Source organism: Balaenoptera borealis, assembly GCF_965194805.1.
Source record: "Balaenoptera borealis genome assembly, chromosome: 1".
Lineage (NCBI taxonomy): Eukaryota > Metazoa > Chordata > Mammalia > Artiodactyla > Balaenopteridae > Balaenoptera > Balaenoptera borealis.
This window is the reverse complement of record NC_138860.1, coordinates 164,540,865-164,559,127: the sequence shown is the minus strand read 5'-3', so window position 1 is coordinate 164,559,127 and position 18,263 is coordinate 164,540,865. Positions and strand designations below refer to the sequence as shown.

Genomic DNA, 18,263 nt, shown 5'->3' with positions numbered 1-18,263 from the left:
GGAGTGAAATGCAAACACACAGGCCTCTGCAGCAGGGCTGGCCACGCAGGTCCCAGACAGGCAGGAGGGCTGGCCTGCTCTGCCTTTGGGAAGAGGCCGCTCACAGTCACCTCCTGGGGTCTCTGGCCTGTGGCCACGAGCAGCATTGCTGTCTCCCAACTACTCTCTGGGGGCTTTCTGAGGGACCCTCAATGTTTCCACCTTCCTCCCCCATCTTCCAGCCTCCCAGCAGCCTCATAAGAGATGCCTGGCCTATGCTGGGTGGGGTGATGGAAGGGTCTTTCCAGCCCCGACGGCCAGCCCGCCCCTAGCTCACAGCCCCTCCTGCAGGGCTGCAGCTCTTACCAGCACAGTGGTGACGATGAGGGACCTGTTTGTCAGAGAGTCGGTGACGTTAGGGCCTCGGCCTTTGGCAACCTCTGTGATGTTGAGCCCCTCGGCAGGACTCCACACCCCAACCTGGATGGACAGACAGATGGAGAACAGGAGGCTGAGTCTGTGGTCTCTCCATCCTTTCTCCACGCCAGCAAGCTCCTCGTCTCCTTCCCATCCTTCATGAGTATCGTCACCGCTAATGTGTTTCAAGCCAACATTTCTGGCAACCCTGCTGCCTCCCTCCTTCCCAGAGGAAGCCCCCAAGGTGTTCAGTCTCCTGAATTCTGCCACCTCCCCATTTGCTAGCAAACCCGTCACAGCTGGAAGGGAAAATGCAGAGGGAGAAAATGAACATAAAGACGGTCCAGGGAGCACAGCGGAAGCCAGCCTGGGGTGGAGAAGACGCCATGAGGAAGTCAGCTAGGGTTAGGGCCAGGTCCTGCCCTGGGACAGGGTCACCCTGAGCCTGGGGGGCCTCCCGCCTCCTGGGGAAGACCTGGGCACCCAGCTGCTCACTGGGTCTCAGCGTGTGCCAGCTCTGGGGCCAGATGCCCTCCAAAGCCCAGGACAGGGCCTGGAGTGAGGGAGATGTTTCCTAGGCATCTGTGGAAGGACAACGAGATGTGTCATGTGCAGGAAGGCAGGCGTAGCAGGACGCTGGTCTTTGCAGCTATTTTGGGGCAGAATAGAGTGGAAAACCCTCACTGGGGGCACTGGATGCCACTCGGTTAGAAGGCAGTTTGCTTTGTGGTTTTACACGTAACTAAAGGTGGCAGGCACTCTGGCCGAGGTGGCATAATCTCTGTCCCCATGGTGCCCTTGTGGATACGAGGCCTGGGGCTGGAGGGAAGCAAGGGAAGATCAAGTTTACAAATCGTTCTAAAGCCCTGGGCCTCTTGAAGATCCTTTGGGACCCAACTCTGCCCAGCTCTGCGTCCATCGCAGTTCCTCTCTCTCAAGGAAGGTTCTGGCCTGCCCATTCTGTCCTTGTCCCAGTTGGGGTGGGGTACTCAGGAAACTTAATCAATTAAACAGGGAGGCCGAATGCAAACATCCCATTAAGAGAGCTATGCAAAGCAGATAGCAGAGAGACGTGTAATTATGCTTGCGTAATTCTGCCTTAATCCCTCCAAAGCCACCGGCTGGAGCTGGCTGGATCAGTTATGACCCGGCTTAGCAAACAGAAGTGATGAGAGAGAAGTGATGAGAGGCAGAGCAGCTGTGTCTGGGGCCTCAGTACCCTCTCCGGGCAGCATCTCTGTCTATGCAGACCCCGCCCCCAGAGCCAAGAGGAGAGCAGACAAGCAGACAGCGTCAAAGAGGCTCTTCTCTCAAGGGGGCTGAGCTCAGAGCCCAGCCCAGCACGAGGGATCCTAGCGGCGGGCCTGGGTGCAGGAGGCGCTCAACAGACAGCTGGCTGGCGGCCAAGTGACCAGCGGGAGCCCTCAGCCCAGCAAGGATCTATTGAGCTCCAACTGCAGGACCTGCTGGACGGCAGGTGCCGTGGGGTTGCGAGAAGAGTTAAGACTGAGGAGGACCCAGTCCTCAGAGGCTCTCTGCCCTCAATCTGGTCACCTGTGTCTAGGTATAGTAAAGAGTTTTTCTCGAGTACTAGCTGTGGTTGATTTATGTGGTTGCCGGAGGGCTGGTGGGAGCTGCAGGTAGGCTCGGATGGCAAGAGTGCTCTGATGGGCAATTACTGATGCCTGCCACAGGCGCAGGAGTGGGAGGTGGTGGCACACCTGCCATCTAATTGCCATCCTTCGAATTTTAGGCTATCCCCAGAGATGGCGAGCGGAGAGAGCAAGACTGAGACAGCGACTTGAGTGACAACTATTGCAGTAGTCCTGCCAGAGGAGGAAGGGAGCTCCCTGGCACTGCAGGAGTTTAAATAGGAGCTGGCAGAGTGCTCGATAAGCTATAGTTTGAATAGGGTTGGACCAACGGGCCACGATCATCTTAGCAGCAGAGGGCACAGCGCCTGTCCTTAGGGGACTGATGCTGCATGTGGCTGAAAGAGTTGCAGAGAAGAGTGGTTGCCCTGGCCACCCGGCCCCAGCACAGTGGCCCCATGTGTCCGTGGGAAACTCAGGATTGAATGAAGTCACCTCGGCCACAAAGTGCAACACAGGCAGAGCCAGGTCCATGCCTGTGGGGATGAGCCAAGGAAACAGGCTACTCCTGCAACTGGGGAGCTCGCAAGGGCAAAGGCCTGGAGGTGCAGGAGGGAGTGGGGATGACTGGGCCGTGGGGAATGTTTGTGGCTGGGGCAGTGGAGACTAGGCCTGGAGAGGCAACCGGGGCATTTCCTGGAGAGCCTTCAAGGCCGGGTGAGGGACTGATACTGAATGCCTTGGCACTGGGGCGCCATGCTCAGTCCCAGGGCAGGATAGAGCTTCATCTGTGTGTACACTCAGGATGGCTGGAGGGCCCGGGAGTGGAGGCGGGAAGCCAGGTTGGGGTGTTAAAATAATCCAAGGAAGAGGCCCGGACCAGAGAGGGCAGAGGAGGAGAGGAGAGGAATCAAGGGTTCCTGAAGGATCACAGGCATCAGGGGTGGCCACTTCACTTCTGGCTTCTTTGCATTTTAGACACCCCCCTCTCCCAGGGTTGGAGAGGTGCCCTGGTGGCTCCCAGAGACCAGTCTGCTGTGCGAGAGGGTGTGACTGAGCCCCTAGCTCCGAGGTCCCAGGGGATGCTGAGAATCAGGGGCTAATGTGAAATTCCCTTCTCAGGTCAGCAACCTGACTTTGTCAGAATATGCTGAAGGTTCCCAGGGATCAGAATCGGCCCCATTACAAACATTTCTATGGTAGCCAGATGGGAGGCCCAGCCCCGTGGGCTTACTTTCCGCGTTGAAATTCCCCGGAATCGCAGAGGCCTTAGAAGCATACAGTGGGGAGTTCAGAATGCATATGCTTCAACCTCTCTCCAAGGGTAAGAATCACCTCCAGTCTCCCAGACAAGCAATCGCTTTGTTCCATCTTTGCTTAAATGCCTCCAGTGACAGTGAGCTCATTACTCCCCATGCAGGCATCCCCTGGTCATTAGAAAGTTTCTCTTACCTAAGGACACGTCTGTCCCTCTGCCCCATGACAGCCCTGCAGGGACTTAGTCTGTCTACCCCTTGAGCCTCTCATCTCCTTTCCAGGGTAAGCATCTCTGATGGCCCTTGCTCACAGGGTGATGGTTTGGGTATCTGCCATGGGCAGACCACTGGGTTCTGCACCCCTCCAGTCTGAGAAGGCCTTCATGTTCTCTGATGGGCCAAGGCACTGGCCACACTGGGTCATGTTGAGTCCCAAGGGGGCAGATGGACTGGGTCTTGCCCCCTCGCTCTGGGTCTCTGCCTGGGGTCTATCGTAGGGGATTTAAAGAGCCTCTGCTTGTTGGCCTGCCCTCCCACTCCTGAGCCCACACACCTTCTCTAGGCCATCTTCCTTCAGGCTGATGATGTCCAGATCGAAATCCGTCCGTAAGCCACTGGTTTTGTTGAAAACAATCCTTCCCGTTAATCCTTCCCATTGAGCCTGCCGGAGGGGAGAGGGCAGAGCAGCAATTCCTCGGGCTCATAAATCATCATTCGGTACAACTGTACAATGCTTCATTTTAATTACTCTTTGCACTGATACTGTTCCCCCAAGACCATGATTAATTAATAATCACCTCCATCATTGCTAGGGCTGTGGTACGAGCCAGCGATTTCCATAAATTCTATTATGCTCTTCAGCCAGCTTTACACTTGCACCTTCTCATGTACAACATCGATCATAGATGCGCTCAGATGAGCCCCCACCTTGAAGCCACGAGAAGGGGGAGTCCATGTTGGGTCCCCAGAGATGGGCAAGGAGGCAGGCAGGCAGGCTGCGGCAGGTAAGACCTGCCGAGGGGCAGAAAGCCAAGGGGCCAAGCCAGCTCTGGCTGTAGGGCCAGACACTTGGGATAGCCCCCAGAGAGCCGGGGGTGACAGAGAAGGTCTCCCACCCCTGCCCCTGCTCCACCCATGTCCTGGTTAAGAACTGGGGTCAGAATACAGGGTCCAACCCCAGTTGGACCTGGGATTTCATTTCACCTCGCTGCCTCAGTTTCCTCATCTGTAAAATGGAACTAATAATATTACCCATCTTTCCAAAATGCTATGAGGGCGAAATGAGTCAAGTCCCTTGAAAAACAGAGAACAGTGCCTGGTACAACCCGAGACCTGAATAAATGGTAGCTTTTGCTACTTTTTCTTGCCTTTAGCATCATTAACACAGAGAAAGGCAGGCAGAGGTTCAGAGAAGGTACAGGACCCAAACTAAGAAGGGCTCCATCTTCTAAAGCAGGGGTTGGCAAACTATGGCTCGCAGCCCAAATGGGCCCATTGCCTGTTTTTGTAAACAGTTTATGAGATCACAGTCACGCCCATGGGTTTACCTATTGTCTTTGACGGCTTTTGAGCTGCAACTTTGCAGCTGAATAGTTGCAGTAGAGACTGGTCTGCAAAGTCCAAAATATTTACTACCCGACCCTTTTTATAGAAAAAGCTTGCCCCTTCTAGATAACACCTTGCCTGCAGGCCCAGAGCGTTAGTGATACAAGGTGCTTCACACTGCTCGCCTCATGAAGCCTCCACAGCAGCCTAGGCATGTGGGCCCAGTGGGTTCCTCACCCCACTGGGGTCATGACCCTTGCAGATTCTGAAGAAGGCTCCGGAGCCTCTCCGTGGCTGAAGGTTCCCCTTGCACTCACAATATGACACACAAGTTCATGGGTTCCCAGATCCCTGGAGGCCTATCTATAGATTCCACATTAAAACCCACGGGAATCTCCGAGCACTCGAGCAGCTGTCCGGCACTGTATAAGGGTGTAGACAGGCATGTGTTATATTAGCTCAGGTGGAGGGGCACGCCTAGGAGGGTTCCGGGAGGCTGGAAATCAAAAGGGGATGGAGTGAGTGCTTTGCACAAGGCATCCAACCTCTCTGAGCTTCAGGAAGAGGAAAATGACCTATTTCATGGGCGGTAACAAAGGTGCATAAAGGGCTTACCACAGTGCCTGGCATGCACAACCCCGGCTATTATTTTTCCTTAGTCGCTTCCTTCCATAGGGCTTCCTTGGATTAGGGCTGGCCCTTGGCGGGAGGGGGAGGGATGGTCACCTGGGCCATGGCCCGAGGCCTCAGGAGAAACCCTATCACAGAAGGCTCATCCGTGATTAGCTTCCCTGCATGAGCTCATCCACTTCACATCACTGTCCTGCCAGGTAGGGGTCATGATTGCCCCCATTTTACAGTCATGGCCACTGAGGCTCAAAGAGGGACTGAGCTCTGTGGGTCCCAAGTAATGGTGGTGCCGGGCAGATTCCCACTGTGCTCAGTGGAGCTGAAGAGCTGGGGTCATCGTGCCCAGGTTGAGTGGGGAGAGTTTATGAAGCCCAGGGAGCTGGAGATTGGGGTTGGGGATGGAGATTTAAAGATGCATCTGACTCAGAGAGCAGACTGGTGGTTACCAGTGGGGAAGGGGGTTGGGGGATGGGCATACAGGGCGGAGGGGTCAACTGTATGGCGATGGATGGTAACTAGACCTTCAGCGGTGATCGCTTTGTAATGTATACAGATGTGGAACTATAATGTTGTACACCTGAAACTTACATAATGTTATACATTATTTTACTTCAATTAAAAAAATGCATCGGTGACGGTGAAGGCCACTGTTTATGACTTCACAGGGAGGCTCAGCCTCCTTGAGGCTGGCTCCCCAGCCCCTCTGCCTTCCCCCTCCTCTGCCTGGGACCCCTCCCCCCTCGGGCTACCTCTCAGCCCCCAGGGAAATCACAGCAGGTGCCTTCAAACCTGCACTGGAGGGAAGCCTTCCTCCCTGTCAGCTACAGAGGAATTAAATGTCAGCAGGTGCGTGGCCTGTCTGTGGGCGGCCGGGCAGGGGCAGGGCCGGGGCAGGGAGCCGCTGGCAGCTCCTCCCCGTGACATTTCCCAGCCCTCCCGCCCCTTCCAGCTGCCACACAGGACTTGCTAAATGAAAGATGCTTCACACGCTCTGAACTCCGGCCTGGTATTTTCCAGCTCCTCTCGGAAATGCCAAGTCTTTAAAATGATTTACTGTCACGCAGGCAGATGGGGAGACAGGCAACTTGGGAATGGTCTGAGGGAAGACGGTGTACTGGGCTCAGGCAGGGTACCTGGGTCCCGGGGGTGGCCAGCTGTAGGGCCATGAGGGAGCCCCGCAGCTGCTCTGGGCCTCGGTCTCCACTTCCCTGAAATGGAGTGGAGGCGAAGTTGTTTCTGAAAGGACTCTGTAAAGAAGAGTGAGTGGTGAGGGCTGTTCACTGGGCCGGGGCCAGGAAACAGGAGGGCCAGGTATGCCAGTGTGGGCCGGTTGGTCCCGGTGCGGAGAGGGGGTGGAGGAGGCTCCCCTTTCTGTGGTGTGACAGTGACTCATCTGCTCCCTTTAGGGCTTCAGGACTGAGCCTCGAGCACTGCGGCAGGCGACGGTGAATGGGTGGGGGACGTCCCTGAAGCTCTGGGGCCTGGAGATCCTCTTTAGCTGGAAACCCACCAGGGAGCAAGAAGCCAGAGTGACGACAGTCGTGATGATAGAAATAATAGTAAGAGCAGCCAATCATCTTGGCACTTGCTCTGTGCCAGGCGCTGTCCTAAGTGCTTCACACACCACAACTCACTCACACCTACAACAAACCTGGTATTATCTCCATTGTACAGGAGGACCTGCAGCACAGAGAGGTTCAGTAGCTTGCCTAAGGCCACACAGCTAAAAAGTGGTTAAGCTTCAAAGACACTTACGTCTGGCTCCTAAGGGTCCTAGGGTTGTGGCCTCCGTCATTGAGAAACCCTTGCCAGCCTCTAGCTACTGGGTTGGAGCCTGCCGAGGAAGGAGGCTTGGGGGGCTGGAAATCAGGCTTTCGAGTTCCCAGAGAACAAGCCGATGATTGCCCAGGCCAGCCAGGCCTTGCTCAGGGCATCGGACAATCGGACTTCCTCTGCAGTTCTGAGGGGTAGGATGAGAAGGGACCCTCATGGTCCTCTTCTACCAGAATATCTGATACTGGAGCCCCTTCTAAGGGTGAGGGGACTGGTGCCAAGGACATAACTGCTCCCTCATGATGACGACTAGCTGCTGTTTGCCAGGTGAGGCAACTGACACTCGGAAATGTCCAGGAATTTATCTAAAGCCACACAGCTGGGAAGAGGCAGAGAAAAGCCCAAAGGCAGTGCATCAGACTCTAAAGCCGTATGCCTTTTAGTGTCATTCTAAAACACTGGAGGTGTCACTGGCCTCGTCCCAAGCTGTCATGGTGAACTGGGACCACCGGAGAAGCTGCCCTGTCTGCTGAGTGGTGGGTTTCTTTGCTATTTACCCTCACTGTGTTGCCTTCCTTTGCATATGGGATTACTTTCATTAATGGGATGACTTGATGGACGTCTCCCTAGGCGGTGAGCTCTGTCCGTGCAGGGGCCCGTCTGTTTTAGCCCCATTGGGTCCCCAGCGCATGGCTCAGTGCCGGCCACCCAGCAGACCCACACAAATAGGTAGTGAATAAATGAATGAACTCTCAAAGCAGCCTGCTTCCTTCCTGGTCCATCGTGATGGCTACAAAGAGATAGTCTATATGGAGCCCGCCTAGAGGGCTTCCCCTAACTGCCCTTGTTGTTGCCCCGGACAGGTCACTTCCTCTGACCCAGAGTAACTCTGCCTAGATCTCGTCCCCCTGAGCCTTCCTCACCTACCATTACTGGGACTTGACTCTGCCTAGCCTTGGGCTACATGCTTCGCACATAGTTTTTCACACTGTTTTTTCAACAATGCTTTGCGGCGGGAACTCTTACTATACCCATTTTACAGTTGAGGAAACTGAGGATCAAAGAGCTAATCATCTCACCCAAAGTCACGCAGCTTGTTATGATGGAGACAGGGTACAAGCCCAGGCCTGAGCATCCCCATCTGTAGAATGCGAACGATAAACTCTGCCATCCATAAGGACAACAGTGATGGAGAGTCTGAAACTAAACTTTGGCACTGTGTATTTCCATGGTCATCCTCTCAGCAGCAGGACAGCTTCTGCTCTCTGGTTCCTTTGAATCAGCTCCATGGATGGGACTTCTTCATGGTTGCCATGGTGCCAGGAGAGCCAGGTCCCAGTAGGGACCCTGGCTGGGAAGTTGGCCGATGGGCCCAAGAAGAAGAGTTAGTGGGGGGGCTGATTTTTATTTACTGAGCCCCCTCTGCCCTCAGGACTAAGCACTGTCCACATGGTGCCTCCTTTTGTCTTCACAGCATCCCCATGAGGCAACCAAGGCTCAGCAAGTTTCCCTAAATTGCCTGAGGTCACACAGCTGGAGGCAAAGACCCTCATCTGTTGTACTTTAAAGCCCAGGCTTTGTCCTGCTGATAATGCCGACCACCCACCGAACACGTACTATGTGCCAAAGACTCAGGCCCTCAGTCATCCTCTTAGATTGGTCCCTATTGAGCCCATTTTCACCCGAGGCAACAGGCTCAGAGATGTGCGGCAACTGGCCCAAGTTCACGTGGATTGGAAGTCAGTGCTGTCTGACTCCCTAACTTGGGCCCTTGACTGCTCTGCGGCCCCCAGGAGATGGCCCTGGTGCCGTCCTGGTGAGTTGGGGGGCACTCACCTCCTTGATGAAGTTCATGAAGCGGCCGCCAAAGCGCCACGCCTTGTGCCGATGGCACTGCAGGGAGTTCACGGTCATCTGGGGTGCCCGCTGGTAGCACACGGACACGATGTGGACGGCGTCGTACAGTAAGGCCGCGTCAGTCTGGAGGGGAGGCCCAGGGTTGCCTGAGAGTGGCTCCGGCCCGAGAGTCTGCAGCCCACCCTGCCCTGTCTCCCTTCCCCTCCCCCACCAGAGGCAAGGGGGTTCTGGTGAGGGCAAGGCCCTGAGACCCTGGAGGTGACCGTGTCCCTGCTCCGAATGAGAAGCCAAGCTCGGCTTGGCTCTGCAGACACCGGACTCCCTCCCTCGGCAGCTTAGACCTTCTCTGCCAGGCCCCGCCACCCCGTGCCGTTGTCCCTGCCACCCCGTGCCGTTGTCCCTGCTATTGCCTGCCCCTACGCACACCTTCAGCTTTCCGGCCTCCCCAGCCTCCTGCCAGCCACAGCTGAAAGTCCCCCGTGCCCAGCACCCCCTAGTCCTTATTCCTACTCTCTGTAACCATCTGGCTCCGTGCCTGCACTCCCACACTTGGGGTGGGACTCTGTCTGATCCCTTTGTGTCCCTGGCCCCTGGCCTAAGGTCTGGCAGATACAGGGCAGGTCTTAAGAAGGAAAGTGGTGGGAGGGAAAAAGAAATAGGGAAGAAGGAGAGAAGGAAGGGAGGAGGAGAGGGAGGGAAGGAAGGAGGAAGGAAGGAAGGGAGGAAGGAAGGAAGGAAAGAAGGAAGGAAGGATAGAAGGAAGGGAGGAAGGAAGGAAGAAGGGAGGAAGGAAGGAAAAGAAATGGAAAGAGGGAGGGAGGAACGGAGGGATGGAGGAAGGAATGATGGGAAGGAGGGAGGGAGGGGAGCCCCCAGGTCTGGCCCTCCCGGCTGCAGTACCATCATCACTCCATCCAACAGGCCGGACTCTGCCCGGGGAGCCGCCTGCAGCCGCTCCATGGACCACTTCTCCACGATGGCCGAGACATGGGGGTTGTCCACGTTGAGGATCCGGAATCCCGTCAGGTTCACCCCTGAGTAGCGGTAGGGCTCCAGGTCTAACGCATAAAGATCCTTGGCAGAGAGAGTTTCAGTAAACAAAGGTGTGGTCTGGCTGTGAGTTCCAGCCTCACCTCCCACACTCCCTACTGGGGCCCCAGAGCAGCCGCAGCTCCCTGCAGGGCCCTGTGGAGGTGAGGCTCAGCAGCGAGGATGGAGCACCCGTGGGAGCACCGCACTTGGAGTCCACTTGACCCTGGAGGAGTCCAGCCAGCCTGCCTGGTGGCTGATCCCACTTACTCTGCTGGACCTCAGACACACTGCTCAGCCTGTTTCTTCTTCTACAGAATGGGGATCATGCCTCCTCTTGAGGCCCCAGTGAAGCAGTAGACATCAAATGCCCAGCCCGGAATAGCAAAGGAGCTTGATAATGGTCATGACCGTCATCCTCTGATGGGGGAGGTCCGCTTTGGGAAGACAAAGGGCATTGGGTCTGGGCATCTCCAAGTCACCCAGAGGGAGGCTGAAGGGAGGATTTTATCGCCCCAAAGAGGGTATTTTAAAACAGTCTCTTCTGAAAACAAACTTAGGGTTACCAAAGGGAAAGGTGAAAGAGGGATAAATTAGGAGTTTGGGATTAACAGATACACACTACTATATATAAAACAGATAAACAACAAGGACCTACTGTATAGCACAGGGAACTATATTCAACATCTTGTAATAACCTACAATGGAAAAGAATCTGAAAAAGAATAGATATATAGATACATATGCATAACTGAATCACTTTGCTGTATACCTATACAACACTGTAAATCAACTACACTTCGATAAAAGAATTAAATTAAAATAGTCTCTTCTGCCTGAGACTGAAGGAGTATAGCGGTCCTCTTCTCTACCCTTGCCCCACATCATCAGCCAGGCCCCCTCACCCCGTGCCTCCTAGGAGCAGTCAGCCTGTCTGTCTGTGGGCCAGGTCACGTCCGGTCTGGTGCAATGGCCTGAAAGCCAGGAAGACAGGCCTTAATGCACGGGGGCAGCCCAGCTTCAGCCCCTCCTGCCAGCTTTAGCTCTGGGGCACGGTGAGCTGGTGAGGGCAGGGGGCAAAGGGGAAGGGGGGGGTTGGCTGCAGAGGGCGGAGCCAGGTGCTAGGCTGAGAAGAGCTGGCACAAGGTGGGGGCTGGTGTGAGGCGCAGAGCAGAGCTCTGTCCTGTTAAGAAAAACTACCCAAACTTGGAGATAAGGCAGACGGATAGCAGCGCGTCCTTTCAATGTCACACAGAAGCATTGCTTACCAGGCCGTCCTGGGACTGTGTAATTCTCCGGGAGAATGCACCCGGGTTTGACTTCACTTTCGGCTACTGGTTAAAGGTCCAAATTCTGAGCTAATACGTAGATTTTTGCCCATATAAAAGATAATCCCCAAGGTGGTGCTTTTATCGCCCTGTAGGATATTAATCCATTTTTGTGTCTAACTTAGCCATCTTATTTTATGTTCCCTCTACACCAAATACCTATAAATACTCAATCCTTCAAATGTTCTTTGAGCCAGCGTTGTCATCCTACTGGTTCCTTTGTTCATGACTTGAATACATCTTTCACACGTGTTCATTCTATATTTGCATAAGAGTCGTGTTACTTTTTGAAACGTGTTATGTCGACAATCTAGATGGGCCTCATCCCACTAGTGGGGAAAGTGAGTCTTAAGGTCTGAGCTCCTCCTCATCCATTGTCTGTTCTTTTCCACACTCTCCTCTCATCCAGCTGCCTTCCATTCTGGCCCCCCCATGCCCGTCCTCTTTCCCGGGTCCCTCAACTCAGTCACTCCCTCCCATGCTGGGACAGAGTGGCCGGGGACGGTGTACTTGCCTCTCCATGGCTGCAGCCGTCAGGACTAACATCTGGCCCCATCACAGACCCAGCTTCAGTTAAATCAATGATGGCTCATGGAAAGATAATGAGGGATAAAACCTGGAGCCCACAGAGCAGCTCCTTCACACCGTGCTGGCTTCCTCTGGTCTCTGAGATGTTCCTAATTCATGCTGAAATCCTCCTGTTCCTCCTGTACCTCCAACTGGCCGCCGTCTGGAATACACTGTGTTGGTTTCCTCTTTAAGGGTTTAGGGATTAGGGGAGAGGCTGGGAGCAGATTTGAGCCCAAGCAAGAAAGTCTAGTCTCAGCTTTGCCCAAACAAATAGGGCCCTGATTCAAAGCCGGGATTTGGGATGGGGGAGGGGCTGGGCGGGAGTAGATGGAGGAGGTCTCCATGGAATTGACCAGAGGGTGTCTCTGCGGCCCCAGTCTCAGTGGGGAGTGGAGGGTGGGCTGTGTGCTCAGCCCCACGCGTGGAGTGTATCATCTGATCTTCACAATCCCCTCTAAAGTAGGTATTTAATAGTATTCCCTTTTTAGAGAGGAGGAAACAGGGCCAGAGGGGTGAGGTGACTTGCCTAAGGTCATAGAGCTCATGAAGGCAGCGCAGAAACTGTACCCAGGTCCATCTCAGTGGTGTGTTGGAGCTGGCTTGAAGTGGCTTGTAAGAGCTAAATGTCAACACTTCTTCTTGACTCTGCGCTCAGTGACGTTCATTGGTAGCTTGATATTGGCCATGGTGGGAGTATTTACACCATGAAAACTGGCAAGCACTACATATCTGGGTTTTCCCCCTTTTTGGACAGCTGGCTGTACACATTTACTAGTACACCGTGTCTGTCCTATTTAAAAATCCCCGTGCTTTATGTCCCCAGTGGTTGTCAAGCACAAGATATGCACCAGAATTGTTTTTGGAGCATTTTTTGGAAAGTATGGGCCATAGAGAATGTGGGCTGGGGCCTCAATCTGTGTTTTGAGAAGCCGCTAATCTAAGCTATTACTCCTAACTGGGAAACGCACAGAGAGGGGTCTGGGCTTAGACGGGGATACCTCTTGAACCAGAGGGAGAGGGGAGAAACACATTGGAAGGAGGCCTCTCTTCCCACAGCTCCTTCCTGAGAACAGCTCACTGGGCAGCCCCAGGTGATGGTTATGAGCACAGACCATGAGGCCAGGCCATCTACTCTCCTTTCCTCAGTTGCCTCATCTGAAAAACGGGCATGATAATAGTACCTGCCATATAGGGTTGTCATGAGGAAGAAACGGGTTAATAGACGTACTTAGAACGTGTCTGGTGCATGGTAAACACCACGGAAGTGCTGACAAACTTTCATATTCTGCCTTCTCTGGCAGCAGCTTGTGACAGCTATTGGACTCAGCCCCCAGGGACATGACTGGGTTATTCGAAGAGAGGAGCAGACATGAGTTGCATCCTCCTGACTTACCTCTCTTGGCAATACAAAAACAATCGCAAGGAGCTAACATTTATTGAGTACCTATAAACCTCAGAACAGTTTCTGTGTGTCTTAGGTGTATTAACTCGCTTAATTCACATTTTTACCTTACAAGAAGGGTGTTATTATCACCCATTTTAGAGGAAGGAACTGAGTCACAGAGAGGTTAGGTCTTTTGCTCAAGGTTACACAGCTGGGGAGCAATGGCGTCAAACCCAGGCCACCAGCTCCTGAGTGCTCCCTCTGTCCTATGACCAGCCCTTGGTTCCCACCCCAGGATATTTCAGTGACCCACCACACAGCATTCAGAGGGGTCTTTCTGAAGAATAAACCCAACCGTGTCACTCCCCTGCTTGGCATATTTCAATGGCTCCTTCTTGCCTTTTCAGAATAAAGCACACATTCCTTAGTATAGTTTGCAAGGCTCTCCACCCCTCTGGCCTCACTTTTCTTCCCACCCCCCTCTCATTTTTTGCCCCAGGAACACCAAACTGCTTTGGTCCCCCTTCTGCATTCCTCGCTGGCCCCTGCCCCCATCATGCAGCTTCTCTAAGCCAGTGTCTTTGTGTGTGCTCTATCCCTGGGCTGGAATGCCTGTCTTCTCAATCCTCCTTGGGTGGGCTCACTTTGAGATTCAGCTTGTCACCTCTTCTGGGAAGCCTCCCCTGACTACTACTCTACACCCACACACAATAGGATGGGTCAAGGGCACTTCTGCTCTTATCTTGGGACCTCTTTGCTTTCACCCCACTGATAACAACTGTCCATGTCTACATCTGTCTCCCTTAGGAGGCCCTGGGCTCCCATCACCCAAAGTGGAAAGAAGGGTAGCTCTCTAGGGTACCTAAACAGCACTGGGAAGAGCCTGGAATGGAGAGGCTAGTGTTTTACAACCTCCTCTCGGGGGGAGCTTTCTATGGGGCTACAAGTTAGGAGCGGTTTGGCAAATTGCCTGAGGTGGAAGATGAGCCCCTCAAGGGTACTGCTTTAGAGACAAGAGAGCTTCCCTAAACTGCCATTGAAGGAGGTGGGTCTGGGGAGCTGGAGGGATTTTGCTTTGTAGGGCGGTGAATGCAAGTTTGGGGCCAGAGCTGAACTGCTGGGGCCACAGAAGAGAAGCTGAGCTCTGCCTCCAGGGGGCGCCCTCCTCCCTCTACCTCTGCACAGGGCTCAGCCTCTTCTCCAATTCAGTGTTGACCTGATACCTAAGGCCTGAAAGATGCCCAACATGAGCCTGCCTAGAGCCTCCGTGACTCAGCTCACTTCCCTGAGGACTAAAGACCAGCCGGACTCAGTGAGAAGGGCAGCATCTCTGGCTTCGGTGGGGGCTCGGGTGCTGGCGTCATCAGCCCTTCCAGTTTCCAGATGCAGCACTGAGGTGGCTGACACTCACACAGTGGCTGTGGCCAATCGCAGCCTGGGAGGGGGCACGATGGGGTGTCACTGCTGGAGTCACCTTCATCCCTGTCACCCTGAGCCTGCACTCAGCTGCAAAGTGTTGTAGGGCTTGTGGCACTGAGTACCACCATCCCTGTGACATGAGGGCAGTGATAATGCGGAGCTGGAAAAGAGGCCTCTTTGTCCGGCTCCAATTTTTTGTCCAAACTGCCCTGGGCTGAGACCCCATGTGCTGTACACAGTGAACTGTGCACAACCTTGCTGCTTGGCAAAAAGTTGCTGTTCTCCATGCCAAATGTTGACACATTGAATTCAGTATCAACGAGGGACCTTTTAGAAACATTCAGCATAACATAATAGACTAATTCATTAGCACCCCATGGGTCTGACTCGGTAGAAGCTGAAGCTCGGAAAACATCGCCTTAAGGAATGACAGATGAAAATATCTTTCCCATGATATAACTGTTATTGCCGGGAAGCGGCATTAATTGTGATTGCTTATCTATTAATTTATTATAATTCTTTTTTCACCTCCAGGCTTTTACCTACACATGACATGTACCAGGGGCTCAGCTGGGGCTGATTAACGCGGGGTTATCTGGGAATGGCTCAAAGCTGGCTGGAACAGATAATGGCAGCTGGGGTAATTAAAATGTCTTCTGCATGGGAGAAGCAAGTTTGGAGAATTTTTTAGACATGAAGAATTGGTGACGTGGGTTCCCTAAAGGGAAGGAGATAAATGCCAAATGCCACTGCCCTCCCACATACAGCCACGATTGACCAATGGGCACAAAGTGGCACAATCATGAGGTAGACCCCCAAGCCAACGGGGCTGGAAGGAGGAGCTTGGAGCTGGAGCCGGAAGCAGGACATGGGGACCCAGGTGACATAGCTGATGCCCTGGCATATGGGGAGCTGCTGGGAGATACCCTGGTACCCGCTGCAGCCCAACCCCCCAACACACACACATATTCCACTGCAGAACTATTTGTATTGCAGGGACTGTGCCTCTCTGGAAGGATCGGCTCTTCCTGACCCTCCGAGAGGCATGGGGAGGAAGGGCAGTGGGCTGAAACAGAAGTCAGGAGCCAAGGCTTTTATCACAGATCTGGTGTGAGACTCTAGGCAGTTCACTCAACCTCTCTGGTCCCAGGTTTCCCCATCAATTAATGGGGAGCACAAACTGCCCTGTGAAGAGGAAAATCAGCGATGTGGAGAAAGGGCTTTGGAACCTGTGAAGTGTGGGTGCCGCTGAGATTTGTGGAGGCTTTGTTCCCTGCGTTAGTGTCAATCACGTGATGCCCGGACCATCACAGCCTGTGGAATCTGAGCCGGCGCCAGTCAGAGGAAGCCAGGCGACACTGCATGCGGCTCTCGGCACAAGCTTCAGCAGAGGGCTTTGGAGCTGGGTAGGTCCCGGCTGGTCAAAATCCTTCCTCTTCTCCTTTTTTACTGAGTGACCTCTTTGAGCCTCAGTTTCTACTTTTCTGTAAAACTGGGAAAGTCATACCTCTCTTGGAGAGTTGTTCAGAATTTTGGATGAGATGGGGTATACTGAGCACATAAAATATATAAGCAGGAAGTATTTAATTAATCAATTTAACTCTTACATAGTACTAAATAACACTTTCCTTAGTGCTTTACTGATGTCAACATACTTGCTTAGTGCTCAGCATAACAGTCCTATGAGATGGTACTGTTCTTGTGGCCATTTTACAGATGGGGAATGAGGCACAGGGACACGAAGTAACTTGCCCAAGGAAGTGGAAGAATCTCGATTCTAAATCAGGCGGATTGGCACCAGAGTCGGTGGACGTCACTGTTGCTATGATGAGGATGTTAATTTCACTGATTACTTTCTACTTTGTATTATATTCATTCATTCATTCATTCAGGCATTAATGAGCACCTACTGTATTCCAGGTGCTATTTGGGCACTGGAGATATAGTGGTAAACTGGGCACCATTCTTGATCCTTATGTGCACAAAGGAAGCCTACCAGCTGGTGAGCTTTGTGTTGGATCCATCTCTAGACACCCCCTCTCACCCAAGTGCCTAGCTTGGTACCTGGGACCTTGCGAGCATATGTATATGCCTGCAGGATAAGTGAGTATATGAATGACTGAATTAAGGAAATGTAAAAGTAAGGAAAACAGGGACTTCCCTGGTGGTTCAGTGGTTGAGACTCTGTGCTTCCACTGCAAGGGGTACAGGTTCGATCCCTGATTGGCAACTGAGATCACACTTGCTGCGCGGTGTGGCAAAAAAAAAAAAAAAAAAAAAAAAAAACCATAAAAAAGTAGGGAAAACAGACACTCTCTTGGGCTAGGATACTGCCCCAGGGTGCAAGGATACTGTCCTGCCCCTCCTTCCAAGAAGTCCAACCCTGACCCCACGCTGGCACTGGCATTAATGTGGAGAGCCACTGGCATCACTGGGGTGGTGCCTTCTCCAGAGTCTTGTCTCGAAGGTCAGGTCGGGCCTCAGCTCCCTGAGGGGACACCCCCTCTGGCCTTGGAATGAGGGCATGAGCCAGGCAGAGATGCTTTTAATTGACTGTCTGGAGCTAGGACTGGAAGCAAAGCACAAAGAGGCCTTAACCACAGGCCCCGTGTGGACACAGTGGAGGAGGGGTCCGTACTCAGGGTGGGTGAATGAGATCTGTGGATTTTGTTCCTGCCGCTTCTGAAGGGATCTCCCAGTGCCCCAGCCCTTCTGCTTGGTGGCCATGACTTAGATTCTGTGAGCCCACTGTACTCTGTCCCCCACTGCCAGACCTCGGCTGACCAGCCAAGGAGTGGTCACCTCCCAAGGGGGGTTGCTACAATCTGGCTGATGACTCAGCCCCTATCCTGGGGACATTTGAAAATGTGTGGATGGCATTTATTTATTTGTCACCAAGCCTGGAAATCAGTGAGCAGGGACAGGGATTCTAGACATTCTAGAGTGGGCAGGACGTTCCGGAAGGATTAAATGTCCAGCCTCAAATGCCTATATGGTGCCCTGTTGCGAAGCACTGGCTCGTGCTTGGTCAGTCCGAAATTTGACCCGGGGCAGGTGGGTAACACTCAGAGAAAGAGGCGGTGAGAAGTAGCAGAGGCAGAATGGATGGTCGGTTGGGGTGTGATGATCCCAGGGCAGCTGTGATGAGCTGAAGTTTCCAGGGAACAGAGGCGGCGAGGAAGGAGCTGAGGCTGAGAGCAGGGGGAGGGAGCAGTGGGCAGAGAGAGGGAAACGGAAGAGCCAGGCTGAGTCTCAGGGCAGAGGGTTGGAACCATAATTCTCGGGATGTCCAGGGTTGCTGTGGATCCAGAACCACTCTCCACATCTGCTCTTGTGGCCTGGTGGTTCATTCTTGAGTCTCTAGTGACTTGAGGTTACCTGAGTGAGCTCTGCTCCTTGAAACCAAAAGAGGCCAAATGAAGGATCTGAAGCCCAGAGGCATCACAAATTATTCCCATTTTAGAGGCAAGGAAACTGAGGCCCA

The 18,263-nt window shown here is 53.4% G+C and overlaps 1 protein-coding gene across 3 annotated transcripts in view; it reads right to left on the bottom strand.

Moving 5' to 3' along the window:
• GRIK3 (glutamate ionotropic receptor kainate type subunit 3) overlaps nucleotides 1-18,263 on the bottom strand; it is a 233,412-nt gene that overhangs the window by 50,804 nt on the left and 164,345 nt on the right. For 2 of the 3 annotated variants that reach the window (XM_082387664.1, XM_082387662.1), the window contains exons 6-9: nucleotides 9,950-10,123; nucleotides 9,029-9,172; nucleotides 3,798-3,905; nucleotides 346-459 (exon numbers count right to left, since the gene is read on the bottom strand). In XM_082387664.1, the coding sequence (XP_082243790.1) occupies nucleotides 346-459; nucleotides 3,798-3,905; nucleotides 9,029-9,172; nucleotides 9,950-10,123 (540 nt within the window). The remainder of the gene's footprint in view (nucleotides 1-345; nucleotides 460-3,797; nucleotides 3,906-9,028; nucleotides 9,173-9,949; nucleotides 10,124-18,263) is intronic. The other variant, XM_082387663.1, reaches the window with a different exon arrangement.